The following is a 14,604-nucleotide window of genomic DNA, read 5'->3' as shown; positions in this document are numbered from 1 at the left end:
CTGAATGTGAAACTGGACTTCTTGATCATTATGACGGTACATTTGTCCAGGAAGGAGAAAAGAACGTAGCTTATTCAACAATTTGTTACCTTGATTTAAAAATTTAAACATTTAAACATGGTTTTTGGGTCTCTATTTGTACCCAGGGCCTGCAAATGTTAGGTGCAGGCCTGACCACGGGAATAAAGATTACAAAAATAGATGACCTTACTTTGTGACTATAGGTTGTACATTTTATAAAATTACTGCTATGGAATGAGTGGGGCTTCATGTCTTCAGCCCTCACAGAAGGAACGTTCAGTGGTGCAATTTCATTTTAATCTCTTTTTGCCCCCACTTTGTTCACGTTAACCCTTTTAGAATTTCCTCAAGTAGCAATCTTCTTTCAGTGTTAATAATCCGAACAGAAAATTCTCTCACTTTACCCAGCTCTCCTGCTAAAATACACTCCATGAATTGGCTTATTTCTGCTCTAACCATTTCCTTCCCCAGATCTGGAGCTGGTGTTGCTAATGGAAACGGAGGCACAGAGCTGGGAAATGATTAGGCTTCTCAGTTCCCAAGCAAAAGTTCACAGGAATCTCCATTCGGGATTCCGCTGGGGGGGGTCCCTGGATATCCGGGATCTGAGGGGAGGCGCGGGGCGTCCCGGGGAAGCCGACGCTGAGGAGACGGGCTCCCTCAGATCGCCCTCTAGGAGATCCTAGAGATAGAGGAGAGTCCTGGGACAAGTGAGGAGCCGCTGCACCCGAGGGCAAAAGCCGAAGTTTCGCTCACCTGGGCCGGCAGCTTGACGTTGCCTTAGTAACCACAACTTCCGGCCCCAAACCGGAAGCCCTAGAAGTTGCTCTTCGGAAAGTGCACCCGCTCCCACGCGGGTGGGGAGACGCGGGTCCTCTGGGTGGCAGAGACCGACAGTTCCGTGGGGACTCGTCAGCAGCCCCTGAGGACTCGCAAAAGAACCCGGTGCGACTCTTGTCCTTGGGCTGGGTGCCATGGACGCCTTCATCCGCTTCACCAACCAGACCCAGGGCCGGGACCGTCTCTTCAGGTGAGTCCGGTGCCCGCGGCCTCTAGCCCTTCCCCGTCCCTCAACCCGGTACAAGGTTCCCTGTTCTCCGGCATCCGGAGAAGGAGGTAGTAGCCCAGTGGACGAAAGCAGGAAGGACGCTGCCGGCTCCCGGAGGGAGTGTGGTCCGGAGCCCCTCCTCACCCTAAATTCAGTGGGGCAGGTCCGAACGCACCGCGTCCGGTCCCGAGCCTCGTGCCCCAAAGTCCCGCAGCCGCTTCTGGGGCGCTGGCAGTTAAACCAGCAGTTAAACCAGCCGACGAACCCTCCTCTCCTAACCTGAGAAAGACTGGGTTTTCTCCGCCCAACATTCTTCCGAGGAATTATTTAAGAGAAACTCTGGGTTGACATTTATGACCAGTGAAGCGAACACTTGTATTTATCTTCCGTCCTTGTCCCGTATATCTCATTGAGATAGCGCATGTGAAATAGTTTTGCGAACTGTAAAATAGTGTGGAGAGCCTCAGAAAGAACTACTGCACCTCTAAGGTACACGAAAATATTAAGGAGATTGCGGCTTTAATACTAGTTCATGATATTTCTTTTAGGAATTTGGTTGAGTCTTGCTCAATAATAAGAAATTAGTCACAGTTACAGTTTTATTTAACAGCTTTTCCTTCTGGGTGTACAAGTGCTAATACACACAGATCAGTAGTAGCCCCAATAATTCTGAGACTTTTGGAAGCGGAATTAATGCCAGACGTTGTTCTCAGTGTGTTAGAACTATTAACCCATTTAACCCTCAACACAACCCTATTAGGTTAAATTCTCTGAATCATCCCCATTTATGTGAAACGGGGAAACTGAAGCGGAAGGTTAATAGGGACTAAGTGACTGAACCGAGAGATTTAGAACTACACAGTTGAACTTCCCTGGTGGCGCAGTAGTTGAGAGTCTGACTGCTGATGCAGGGGACACGGATTCGTGCCCCAGTCCGGGAAGATCCCACATGCCTCGGAGCGGCTGGGCCCATGAGCCATGGCCGTGGAGCCTGCGCGTCCGGAGCCTGTGCTCCGCAACGGGAGAGGCCACAACAGTGAGAGGCCCGCGTACCGCAAAGACAAAGAAAAGACAGTTGACTTGGGGCCCAATTCTTTAACTACCAAGCCATACTATCTTTCTAATTAATTTGATAGATTTTCAAAATGGTTGCATAATGTACAAACTTCATTAAAATAGAAGCCTACAAATGCAATGTACTTAGAATGTACCCTGCAAATTTTATCAGTGAGGTTGGTTAATAAATAATTGTTTAGGGGAATTCCCTGGCGTTCCAGTGGTTAGGACTCTGCTTCCACTGCAGAGGGCACGGGTTCGATCCCTGGTCAGGGAACTAGGATCCCACGTGCTGTGTGATGTGGCAAAGAAATAATAATAAATAAATAATTGTTTAAGATATACTTATTTAGCAAGATGTGAGATCTCTAGTATTCATTTCCTAATCCCCTTGGTGATCTATAGCTTCTTTGAACACACTGGCATTCAGAAAATAATGCCTTGTGTTTGGACGCATTCTTATTATTAGACCAGATCTGAAAAAGGGGGATTCATTGACCTGACCAGCTTGAGCCCTCTATCCAGGAAGCATACTTGAAAGAGAAGGAGAGATTGTTTCTTTTTACTTCATTCACAATAACAAATTCACCATTTTGGAAAATGTGCTATATTTTTATTGAGAATAATATTTATAGCATAAAGGGATTCAAATGCAGTTACAGGACAGTAGGAAACAGGCATCTACCTACTTTATTTACTAGACTGCCAAATGCATTTAGATGTTTATGTGATATAAAATCTTTTATTTGTTATGTTTCTGTTGGTAAGGCATTGCTATTTGTACTCATGACAATAATCACTTTATTGAATATTTAGTATTATTAAACAGGAGTCTGTATTTTATATAAAATACTAATTAGTTTTGAAAGACAAATCTGTACTTATTTATGTATTGGTGTGTATTTGGTCCTTTTATAAAAAGTTAAGCAATATGCAAATGGTGGACTTTTCATTTGGCTTTGGTTTGAGTGTGTGACCTGTCACATAAGTAGTTGGTAAAAAAAATTTCCTTTTAGAAATCTGAAAATCTTTTAGAAATTTACACTGGAAGAAATAAAGAATATGGATCTTTGCAGACTTAACATTTTTGTGCAGTTTACTGCTTTGACTATATCCATTTCTCTGTGCCAGCAGGAGGCCTTCTGAGGAGCTGTTCACTGTATTATTGCAGAGTTTTCTTTCATTACCCTTGTGTTGCATTTCCATGACATGTTCTACCCTTTAGCCCTGTGGAGTGACTCTTGCAGAATTTTGCTCTTGTAAGAGCTGCTACATGAGAAATTGTCTTGGAAACTTTGCTTTTAGCAGGACATGTTTCTCCTTCCCCTACTTCATGAGTCGAATTTTATTTGGTTTGTAAATCATTCTCCTCATTTTGTTTCCATTTCAGAGCCACTCAGTACACATGCATGTTGCTTAGATATTTGTTAGAGCCTAAAGCTGACAAACAGGAAGTTGTTATGAAGCTCAAGAAACTGGAGTCCAGTGTGAGCACTGGCCGTAAATGTAAGTACCCTGTCCCTTGAGGGACAGTGGCTCCTGGTTTAGAATCCTCAGACCTTGTAATTCACAAAATATTTCCTAGGTCATGATTTTCTAGTCAATCAACTTTATTGATGAAGTTTACTCGTAAGGCTGCCCTCATGGAACGACAGGCCAAAAGGATTGAATGTTTTGCTGCACACCATTCACAAACACCCTCCTATGTTCACATTTGGTGCTACATTATATCTTTCTGCTTAATCATAACCAGTGGGACATGCAATGTGTTAGTTCACCTTTAGTTCTTAGAATCACAAAATGTCTGGCAATCTTTGACATGAGCTTCTGGCTCCTGGGAACTCTCGAAGAATAGAATAGCTATATCCTTGACCCCCTGCCTTTTCCCCTTCTCTTGAGGGATTGCTAGAGGAAATGGATGGATACATTTTCTTAAGCCATTTGTGGGATTGTTTCATGTTAATGCCAAAAAGTGGTCAGTGTTTTGTACTCATTTAATTCACTTTGAGTACCTGCTTCATATAGATATAGTCCTGAGCTTTATGGGAGAACTAAGATCACATGGTATAATGATCTAAGATTTAGTACCAAGTATGTTGATTGGGGTAGAGAAAAAGAAAGATGTTTGGAGGAGATGGAACTTGAGGTGTGGCAAGAGAGAGAAGGATTAGGAGAACATTCTTGAAGGGTGGTTTCCTCTAGTGGAGGCTCAGGACTGTTCTGGGCAAACCATTGTATTGAGGATCAATGAGAAAACTAGTTTGATGGAGACAAGACTTAGATTGTCAAGCAGGGGGATGGGAAGGAGCTTTTCTGGATGCCTTGGAAAGCCAAGATTAGAAGTTCTTAGGCTCTTTGGAATGTTGGAGCTCAAAGGTCCTTTAAAGACCACTAGTCTCTGAAGTCTAGAAAGGACTTACCCAAGGTCACTAAGTTAGTGCAACAGCCAGAACTGGAACCCAGGATTATTCATTACATATTTTGTGTTATTTTTGATAAAATAATACAAAACATTTTTCTGAGATCATAAGTTTCCTGAGGGTAGTTTCCTGAGTGTTTGCTGAGTCTAAGATATAGTCACTTAGGGAAAGTAGTTCTTTTGTATCCTCCATAATGTTTAGGACTATAACTTACTCTGAGAAGGTGCTCAGTAAATATTTATTGATTGATGCATCCCTGATTAATTGAGTTACATGCTCAGATAAAGGACATGCCCTTGCAATGGTTGATTTAACTGAACTAGGAGTCACATATGACAGTATTATTAGTTGTGTTATCCACTAAATCCTACCATCTCTACTTTGTCTTTTTGACAGTAGGGAGCCAAAGGGGCTTTGGACCAGAAAAAAAATGGTATTTTTTTTTTTAAAGCAATCTTTTAACTGGAAAGTAAGTACAGTGTAAGGTATCAGACTCTCCAAAAGAATGTTGCATCTGGAGTTCATGTAATTTGCAGTACCTTCCTTCTAAAGAAGTGTAGCTGGTGATATTCATATGTAACAATCCACACTTATGACTGACCTTTGCCTAAAGTGTGTAGTAAGTCATTGTTAATGTAGTCATTGAAATGGAGGCAATAAGTTTAAAGAGTCACTGTCTTTTTTACATTCCAGGATCATTTTAGATGTCCTTAACATACTGTACAGTCCTCCTTTCCTGAGCAAAGACTGAGCCTCAGAGGGCGGTCAGTTGTTAAAAAAAAAACAGTGCTGCTGCTGGTGGGAATGTGAATTGGTACAGCCACTATGGAGAACAGTATGGAGTTTCCTTAAAAAACTACAAATAGAACTACCATATGACCCAGCAATCCCACTACTGGGCATATACCTGAGAAAACCATAATTCAAAAAGAGTCATGTACCAAAATGTTCATTGCAGCTCTATTTACAATAGCCCAGAGATGGAAACAACCTAAGTGTCCATCATCGGATGAATGGATAAAGAAGATGTGGCACATATATACAATGGAATATTACTCAGCCATAAAAAGAAACGAAATTGAGCTATTTGTAATGAGGTAGATAGACCTAGAGTCTGTCATACAGAGTGAAGTAAGTCAGAAAAAGAAAGACAAATACTGTATGCTACCACATATATATGGAATTTAAGAAAAAAAATGTCATGAAGAACCTAGGGGTAAGACAGGAATAAAGACAGACCTACTAGAGAATGGACTTGAGGATATGGGGAGGGGGAAGGGTAAGCTGGGACAAAGCGAGAGAGAGGCATGGACATATATACACTACCAAACGTAAGGTAGATAGCTAGTGGGAAGCAGCCGCATAGCACAGGGAGATCAGCTCGGTGCTTTGTGACCACCTGGAGGGGTGGGATAAGGAGGGTGGGAGGGAGGGAGATGCAAGAGGGAAGAGATATGGGAACATATGTATATGTATAACTGATTCACTTTGTTATAAAGCAGAAACTAACACACCATTGTAAAGCAATTATACTCCAATAAAGATGTAAAAAAAAAAAAAAGAAAGAAAGACAGTGCTGACCTCTCACCCTGATACAGGGATTCTGCCTGTAAAATCCTATTACATACTGATTAAATAACTGTTAACTCTTGTGGGTTCTTCTTGCAGGGTTCAGACTAGGCAATGTGGTACATGCTGTACAGATGATTCAGCAGAGCATTCATGCCACTGACCTAGTGCCCCGCATCTGCCTAATATTAGCCAGCCTGAACCGTGTGATTTATTTCATCTGTGACACCATCCTTTTTGTGAGGAGTGTAGGGCTCGCCTCTGGCATTAACAAAGAGAAATGGCGAATGTGGGCTGCACGCCATTACTACTATTCTCTTCTGCTGAGCCTGGTCAGGGATCTGTATGAAATCTCCCTGCAGATGGAACAGGTTGCACACGACAGAGCAAAGAAGGGGAAATCATCATCCCAGGATCCTCTTGTGTATAGTGTGGCTGATGAGGAAACAGAATGGCTCCAGTCCTTTCTTCTTCTCTTATTCCAATCTCTGAAGAAGCATCCTCCCTTGCTCCTGGACACAGTGAAGAACTTCTGTGATATCCTGAACCCTTTGGACCAGCTGGGGATCTATAAGTCCAATCCTGGCATCATAGGCCTTGGAGGTCTCGTGTCCTCTATAGCAGGCATCATCACTGTGGCGTATCCTCAGATGAAACTGAAGACCCGCTGAGGTGGTTTCAGGCTGAAGACTAGTACCTGCTTTGAAGACAACCTGTTAGTGAAATGGACATTTGCATTAGGTACAGCCATGTCATACTGTGCTTACAGACTTAGTCACATGAGCACTGAGTGGCCTGTGATGTGAACAGAGGTGGGGCCAAGAACGGTGGAGGGAAGATCATGAAGGTTTATGAGTTTTCTAGAGCACTGGAGTGACTTCTGAATTTCTGAGTATTTTTCCTTCATCTAACATTTATCGAGCATCTTTTATGTGCATATTAGGAACTTAGTGTTGCTGAATGGATAAAAATTAAGAGAAAAATTGAAAAAGATCCAAACTAACAAGTGGACACTAATATAACTAACTTTTGGGCCATGTGCCTCACTACTTTTGCCCAACTACAGTAGGTCTGATACACACCCTCTCTCAGATTTAGTGGAGGCCCCTTATTCTCTGATCAGTTATCCCACTTCCTCCATAGCTGCCAGGGCCAGGATGGAGGAGAGCTGGGTTTTTAGCCTCTTAACTTGGCTTTTACATCACTGCGCTCCTGTCTTTCCTCTGTCTAGTAGTAAAATCAGAAGTGCATCAGGCACCTTCATGGTATAAATTGTGTCTTTAGATAGCGCCGTAAGGAAACAAAAAATCAGAAGCAGATAGAAAGGACTTGAGGTAAAAATAATGTGGAAAGTTACAGTTGGTGCCTGCAGGTTTCCCTGTGACAGATGAAGAGACTTGAGGTTAAAACTGAGGACATAACCTCATTTCTCTGACTCCCAATCCAGTGCTCTTTCCATATTTCACTGCCTTCCTGATTGAGTGGAAGTGCAAGACTTTCCAGAATCCTGTGCGAAAAGCCTTTTTTAGAACCTTTGTTGGTCAGTGGTTTATATTCTACAAAAATTAAAACTATATCTAGATCCACCAGCAGGATGTTTTATTTAAAACCATATAACATTTTGGGCACTTACACGTTAATTTTCATCAAAATTTGTGCAGTTAAGAAATTTCACAAATACGATGAAATTCTACTATATTCGACAATAAATCAGAGTTCATATTTGTAGGGTGGTTGGGGGAGGTGGAGAAGAGCAGTAAGGGGCAAGAGCAGAGGACAGTAGAACGATGAGTCAATGCCACTTGCTCGTGTTCCTACTTCTCATCTTGGATGTTGGGTTCTTATTTGTGATTACAGATCCTCTTAATTTGAGGCAAGTGAGGTAGAGAAATAGGGTACCATCAGGTAAGAGGTTAGTGTCAGTCCTGCCAGTGCAGCCATCTGACAGGACTGGATGGAAAGGAGAAAAGAAATGTGCACTAAGTAAATTTCCCATAAATGTGATTGAGATTCTTAAAAAGTAGACTCAGGTCCTTGGCTCTCTATTTTTAAAGTGACCAATCAAGATACGGGATTTGAGAAAGAACATTTCGGGAATTTTAAGAGAAAAGCTGCTAGATCAGGGCAAATAAAAAATTTAACTATTTTTACTTTGTCCAGATCTTCTACTGTAACAAGTTATGTCTAATAAACTTATAGACAAAATTTATTCATGTATCTGTGAATGTGTTCTGGGAATGGAGAAGAGTTAAAAATAAGGTGATCCAAAGATAATCAGAGTCTACACAGTTGGTAGAGTGAGTTCTGGTAAAATAAGCTCTTGGCTGGAAGATCCAAGCTCAGGAAAAGGATGAAGGAAGATTTAAATGTAGAACGTCCAGGTTGAAAGAGACCTCTAAGACAATCTTATCCAGACTGCTAGCCAGGAGAGGGTCCTCTATATCATCCCTGTCAGTGGTGCTTTTGATTCTGCCTGGAGAAGTTGGCCTTGAATCTGTGATGGCATTTTACAGTGGTGTCCATCTTGGTAGTTTTGTCCTCTGCAAGTTAGGGTGGGTGGTGGAGAGCTTGGGAAATGCCACCTGTTTGAGAATTTGTGAAAACCTTAATGGTGCCCTGCTACCTCGTTCCCTGTGCATCTTTGTCCTTTATAACTAACCATCCCCACCTCCAGGCCTCCACATTCATTCATGAGGGATTCTAAAAACCAAGGACATTTCTTTATTTTTCTTCTAGTTTTACTGATATAATTGACACAGTACTGTGTAAGTTCAAGTTGTACAGCATAATGATTTGACTTACATACATCATGAAATGATTACCACAGTAAGTTTAGTGAACATCGATTATCTCATATAGATACAAAATTAAAGAAAGAGAAAAAAAATGTTTTTCTTTGTGATGAGAACGCTTAGGGTTTACTCGCTTAACAACTTTCATAAATAACATAAAGCAGTGTTAATTATATTTATCATGTTGTACATTACATCCCTAGTACTTATTTGTCTTATAACTGGAAGTTTGTACTTTTTGACTGCCTTCATCTAATTTTCCCTCTCCCCACCCCCTGCCTCGTAACCACAAATTTAATCTCTTTTTCTATGAGTTTGTTTTTGAAGTAAAGGTGACCTACAGCACAATGTTGGTTCCTGGTGCATGACATAGTAATTCAATATTTCTGTACATTTCAAAATGATCACCATGATAAATCTAGGTACCAGCTGTCAACAGACAAAGATACATTTATTATATTCCCCATGCTGTACATTTCATACCTGTGACACAATTATTTTGTAACTGTAAGAAGTTTGTACCTCTTAATCTCCCTCACCTATTTCTCTCCTCCCCGCACATCCCCACCCCAAATGGTAGGTATTCTTACTAAGTGTATTTTTTGTTTTGTTTTTTTTAATTGAAATATAGTTGATTTACAATACTGTGTTAGTTTCAGGTGTACAGCAAAGTGATTCAGTGATATATATGGATTTTTTTAGATTATTTTCCATTTTAGGTTATTACAAACCTAATATTTTTGTAGTTATTACAAAAGATATTGAATATAGTTCCCTGTGCTATACAGTAAATCTTTCTTTATCTATTTTATGTATAGTAATTTGTATCTGTTAATCCCATGCCCCTAATTTATCCCTACCCCCCTTCCCCTTTGGTAATCATAAGTTTGTTTTCTGTGTTTGTGAGTCTGTTTCTGTTTTGTATATAGATTTGTTAGTATTATTTTTTAGATTCCACATGTAAGTGATATCATATTTGTCCAGAGACATTTCTCATAGATGTATGGGCCAGCACATTGACAACTGAACATTGTTGCCCGAGAATTTGTTTATTCAACAACGAATGTTTGAGTGCCATTCTTAGATTTGTTTGGGATCCATTTGTGCACAAGATGACCAAGGTCTCTGTGCTCATGTGGTAGTTGGACAGGGTTGGGAGGGCCATGTAGGGATGGGGAAGAAAACAAGGTAACTATGTCCTTCAAGCTGCTGCTGGAAAGTGGACCCTTCCTGAGGGACTCCCTTAGACCTTTTCACTACTTCTCACCTCTCACCCACATCCTGGACGCCCAGCTGAAGCGGCCAAAGAACGAGCTTTGTCAACAGAGCTTTCAGGCACAGAGCCCTGTATGCCCTCTGGCCCAAAGCCACGGCTTCAAAATCTTAACATTGCCCTTTGGCCCAGGGTACTCTCTCTTGACACAGCCTCATAGATAATTTGTCCTGAACCTTGAAGTGAGGTGAGGGCTGAGGCTACTTTTTTTAGATACTTCTCTTCCTCTCCATTATTGTCTTATATTTTAAAAGACCAGGTTGGATCAATAAGTATCAAATGTATCACATATTTATTACTCCTTTTGGAGACTGCTTGACTCTTTCCTCCCTCTCCTGCTTTATCAGTATCCTAGATACAGGATTGATACAAAGGATCTACCACAAATAGATCCCTTGGGGACTTCCCTGGTGGTGCAGTGGTTAAGAATCTGCCTGCCTATGCAGGGGACACAGGTTTGAGCCCTGGTCTGGGAAGATCCCACATGCCGTGGAGCAACTAAGCCCGTGCGCCACAACTCTGAGCCTCGTTCTAGAGTGGAGACTGCTTGACTCTTTCCTCCCTCTCCTGCTTTATCAGTATCCTAGATACAGGATTGATACAAAGGATCTACCACAAATAGATCCCTTGGGGACTTCCCTGGTGGTGCAGTGGTTAAGAATCTGCCTGCCTATGCAGGGGACACAGGTTTGAGCCCTGGTCTGGGAAGATCCCACATGCCGTGGAGCAACTAAGCCCGTGCGCCACAACTCTGAGCCTGCGTTCTAGAGCCCCCGAGCCACAACTACTGAGCCTGCGTGCCACAACTACTGAAGCCCGCCCACCTAGAGCCTGAGCTCTGCAACAAGAGAAGCCACCGCAATGAGAAGAACACGCACCGCAACAAAGAGGAGTCCCCGCTCAACACAACTAGAGAAAGCCCATGTGCAGCAGCGAAGACCCAATGCAGCCAAAAATAAAAACAAAAAAAACCCAAATAGATCCTTTGTATCAGTCTCTCCACTCCCTGCCTCTTTCTCCTATTGCCCACAGTATACAACTTAGCAGAGAGTCAACACTAGATATGATTCTACAAAAAATAAGGAAAAAAAGTTTTGTCCTATTACCCATTTTAATTAAAAAGCCCTTATTAGACAATCTGAAAACGATGGCTGAAAACCACAGCCTCCATCATCTTCGAAGCCAAGAATTAGCACCTGGGGCTCCTGCCTGATTCATCGCTAAGGAAGGGATGAGAGGTGATAGGTGGTTGTCTGGATGCTGTTGATGAGTAACAGAACCTTGGTCAACATTGTCACTTTTCCAAACTTGACAAAATCCAGTTGGCTTTCCCACTGCATATTCTGGTGACATCTTAGACAAGGTAGAGTTCAATAAACTTTCTTGAAATCCAGGTTTTTGCAGAGATTGAAATTGCTCCCTCAAAGCCTGGATTGTCAAGGAGTAAACCACAACTCTGGTTCTCTTCTTCACTGAGAGCAATTCATCTTCATAATCAAAGACTAATACATTCAGGTAAACTGTGTTCCTGTGTGGGTTTAAATCTTACTGTTCAAAATTCATTCTTGATAGTAAAAAATAAGGATGAGGGAAATGGGTTGAAAACGGTTCCGTAGGACCCTCTAATGGAAAAGGAGCCAAAGATTATAAAACTTTAGAGCTTATGAGTCTAATGACACATATCCCAACATCTTCTTTCTGGAAAAGTTTCTTGAGAACTGGGGGCCAGAAATATGTTACAGAACAGCTATCTCATGGAATAATAACTACTTTGAGTATGGTTTCCTACAGCTGTGCAATCTAACTCCTAGTTGGCTAAACCTCCTTACAGAAGTTAAGATATGCCCAGGGGACGCTGGGTCAAATAACCATGAACCAGCTTTCTCTTCCTCTCTGCCCTCCTCTAGCTGGGAGGTGTTAGTAGCTTTGCTCAAGACTCCCCGAGCAACTGGAATTGTTTCCTCTGGAGGAGACACTCTGCAGCCCGGGCTCCGTGGGACCAAGGTGGCATCAGCTGGAGTGAGTGTGGGGATCCTGGGACAACCTTACCTGGTTTGTTTCTTGAGAATTAAAGAAGTTGAGGGTCAGGGTCTTCTGGGAATTTTACTGAGGATGAAGAGGCCTGCAGGGAAACCACTAAGGGAGAGATTATTCAGGGTGAATGACCAAGAGTGTAGAGTAGATATTCTGGGGCCACTAGTTTTCCAGAACAGAGCTGAAATTGCTGGTTTTAAGAATGACTACTTTTTCCTCTGGTTAAGCACAGAGGGAATGACTGGCAGATTTGCCAGTTTAAAAAGAGAGGAATTAATGCAGAACTTTTCCATTTAAAAAAAAGAAACTAAATCTGAAATTTTGTTCATCTCTTTTGGACCCTCATCTAAGAGCTCCTAAACATCTACAACCTCTTATCTCTTAAAACCACTTTCATTTTTTATTTCTTACCCTGAATCCTTATAAGAAACTACGGTCTTGACAAGTAGGCTGCGGGACAACTCATCCCTGTGGGACTCTAAGGACTGGCCACTTGTCTGTGACATTCATCCTCCAAATACCTTCTCTTCAGGGAACTTGAGTTCCCAGACAGCCTGGGCCCCCCTGATGGCCATGAGAGGTAGGGGACTGACCCTGTGGATCTCAGGCTGAGGACTTTCTCATGGACCTGGAACCCTCTGCTTTGCAGCTTGAAGAGCTCCGATGGCAGTTAACAAGGGTCCAACTTTGCTGGATGAAGACCGCCCTGTAAGTAACTTGGGCTTATATGAGACAGTGGACAACTCTGTGGGGAGGAAGGAGGTGGGAGGAGAAGTTCAGGGGGCTTAGAGCAAGATATGTCTAGATTATATTCATACTCATTGACCATTATGTCTTAGTTATTCTTGCCCTCACTACCTTTTGCAGAAGGCTGTTAGAGAATGTGAGGGGGAAAAAAGATGTCTATTAAAAACTAAGTACCTTGGAGAAAAAGCACAGAAAAATTGGCTGGGAGGGAAAGGAGAGGAAGGGAACTACTATATTCTAAAGCCTGAAACAGAAGCCCATGCTTTGTCCACCCAGGCGAAATGTATATTTGGGACAGAGCCTCTGCATTTTGTAACTCCAGAGGCTTCTTGTATGGTGCAATCTATGTAAATGGCACCTCTTAGAGTTACACGGTGCACATTATGTATGTGGGAAGGGGTTAGAGGGGCAGTGTGTCCAGTTTGTGTGTCTGACCTGGTTTTCAGTGTGACTCAGAGTGGTTTGACACGTTTAGGTGTACTGATGCCTCCTGGCAAGGCCTCTCTAATTTAGGTACAGTTCAAATAGTGAAACTTAAAAATTGTGAACCCATATAATACCCATCTTGTCCCAAGTTAGGCTTTAACTAACCTCTGTACTAGGAATCACCATGTTAAGTTTTTTATTGGATCACAGAACACAGAGAGGCATAAAATGGTCAAGTGCATAGTTAAGAGGTATCGATAGTTTATTGCCGTCCCAGGACCTCTCTCCTTTGGCTTTGCCTAAAACAACTCCTGAAGGTTCTGTCCAAAATGTTAAAGAAATTTTTTCTTGTTTACAGTCATAATCTTTTTCTAGTTCAAATTTCAAACTCACCTGCAAGACCAAAAGCTGAAATATTGTGGCTTGCCGTCTAGTATACATCAGGTCTCCTTGATGGGTCTTCTAACTCAGCCGCCTACAAACAGAAGAAGCTAGGTCCTCACCTTTAGAGCAGGACTATGTAACAGTGCATATTCAAAGCTACAGAAAGAGCTCGAACATCTGAGTCAGACCTGGGATGTTTATGTGGAGAATTCTTAATATTCCTAAGAACAGACAGAAAAATATAATACCCGTCACTAGCCCCAGCAACCATAATCCATGGACAATTGTGCCTCATCCTCACCCCATTCAGTCCCCAGCCTTGTGTTTTTTGTTTTGTTTTGTTTTTGTTTTTTTGCGGTACGCGGGCCTCTCACTGCCGTGGCCTCTCCTGTGGCAGAGCACAGGCCCCGGATGCGCAGGCTCAGCAGCCATGGCTCATGGGCCCAGCCGCTCCGCAGCATGTGGGATCTTCCTGGACCGGGGCACGAACCCATGTCCCCTGCATTGGCAGGCGGACTCTCAACCACTGCGCCACCATGGAAGCCCCCGTGTGTTATTTTGAAGCAAATCTCAGATATGCTGTTTCAGGCCTGAGTTGGCCTGGCAGTGCCACTTACTAGCTGTGTGATCTTGGGTAAGTCACTTCACATCTCTGAGTCTTTATCTTATTGGCAAAGTGCTGATGATAATGCTGACCTCAGAGTGTCGCTCTTAGAATTAAATGAGGTCATATCACGAAAGCACCCCAATCAGTGCCTGGAGCATAATGGCACTGAGTAAATATTGTTTCCCTCTGCAGGATTAGAATCCACTTTTTTTTTTTTTTTTTTTTTT

At 42.4% G+C, this 14,604-nt stretch overlaps 2 protein-coding genes across 3 annotated transcripts in view; both read left to right on the top strand.

Annotated features, from left to right (window-relative positions):
• The first annotated feature begins 909 nt into the window (after nucleotides 1-909).
• PEX11A (peroxisomal biogenesis factor 11 alpha) lies at nucleotides 910-7,099 on the top strand. Of its 2 annotated transcripts, none has more exons than XM_007470523.1 (3): nucleotides 910-1,051; nucleotides 3,516-3,631; nucleotides 6,214-7,099. In XM_007470523.1, the coding sequence occupies exons 1-3, from the start codon at nucleotides 996-998 to the stop codon at nucleotides 6,783-6,785; spliced, it is 744 nt and encodes a 247-aa protein (XP_007470585.1). In that variant the 5' UTR covers nucleotides 910-995; the 3' UTR covers nucleotides 6,786-7,099. The 2 variants fall into 2 exon arrangements, with proteins under 2 accessions (XP_007470585.1, XP_007470586.1); XM_007470524.1 differs by having other exon boundaries at nucleotides 973-1,051; nucleotides 6,307-7,080.
• Nucleotides 7,100-12,105: 5,006 nt separating this feature from the next.
• PLIN1 (perilipin 1) overlaps nucleotides 12,106-14,604 on the top strand; it is a 12,153-nt gene continuing 9,654 nt past the window's right edge. Inside the window, exons 1-2 of the mRNA XM_007470522.1 lie at nucleotides 12,106-12,262; nucleotides 12,863-12,921. Coding sequence (XP_007470584.1) covers nucleotides 12,877-12,921 — 45 coding nt within the window. The 5' untranslated portion in view covers nucleotides 12,106-12,262; nucleotides 12,863-12,876. The remainder of the gene's footprint in view (nucleotides 12,263-12,862; nucleotides 12,922-14,604) is intronic.

This window comes from Lipotes vexillifer, unplaced genomic scaffold, assembly GCF_000442215.2.
Source record: "Lipotes vexillifer unplaced genomic scaffold, Lipotes_vexillifer_v1.1 scaffold412, whole genome shotgun sequence".
Taxonomy (NCBI): domain Eukaryota; kingdom Metazoa; phylum Chordata; class Mammalia; order Artiodactyla; family Lipotidae; genus Lipotes; species Lipotes vexillifer.
This window is presented reverse-complemented; position numbering and strand designations above follow the sequence as displayed.

Bases quoted from the DNA above. Each gene is read 5' to 3' on its own strand.
- PEX11A (XM_007470523.1), top strand. From the start codon at position 996: ATGGACGCCTTCATCCGCTTCACCAACCAGACCCAGGGCCGGGACCGT. The intron at 1,052-3,515 runs GTGAGTCCGGTG...TTTCCATTTCAG, and splicing joins GGCCGGGACCGTCTCTTCAG to AGCCACTCAGTACACATGCA. The intron at 3,632-6,213 runs GTAAGTACCCTG...TTCTTCTTGCAG, and splicing joins TGTGAGCACTGGCCGTAAAT to GGTTCAGACTAGGCAATGTG.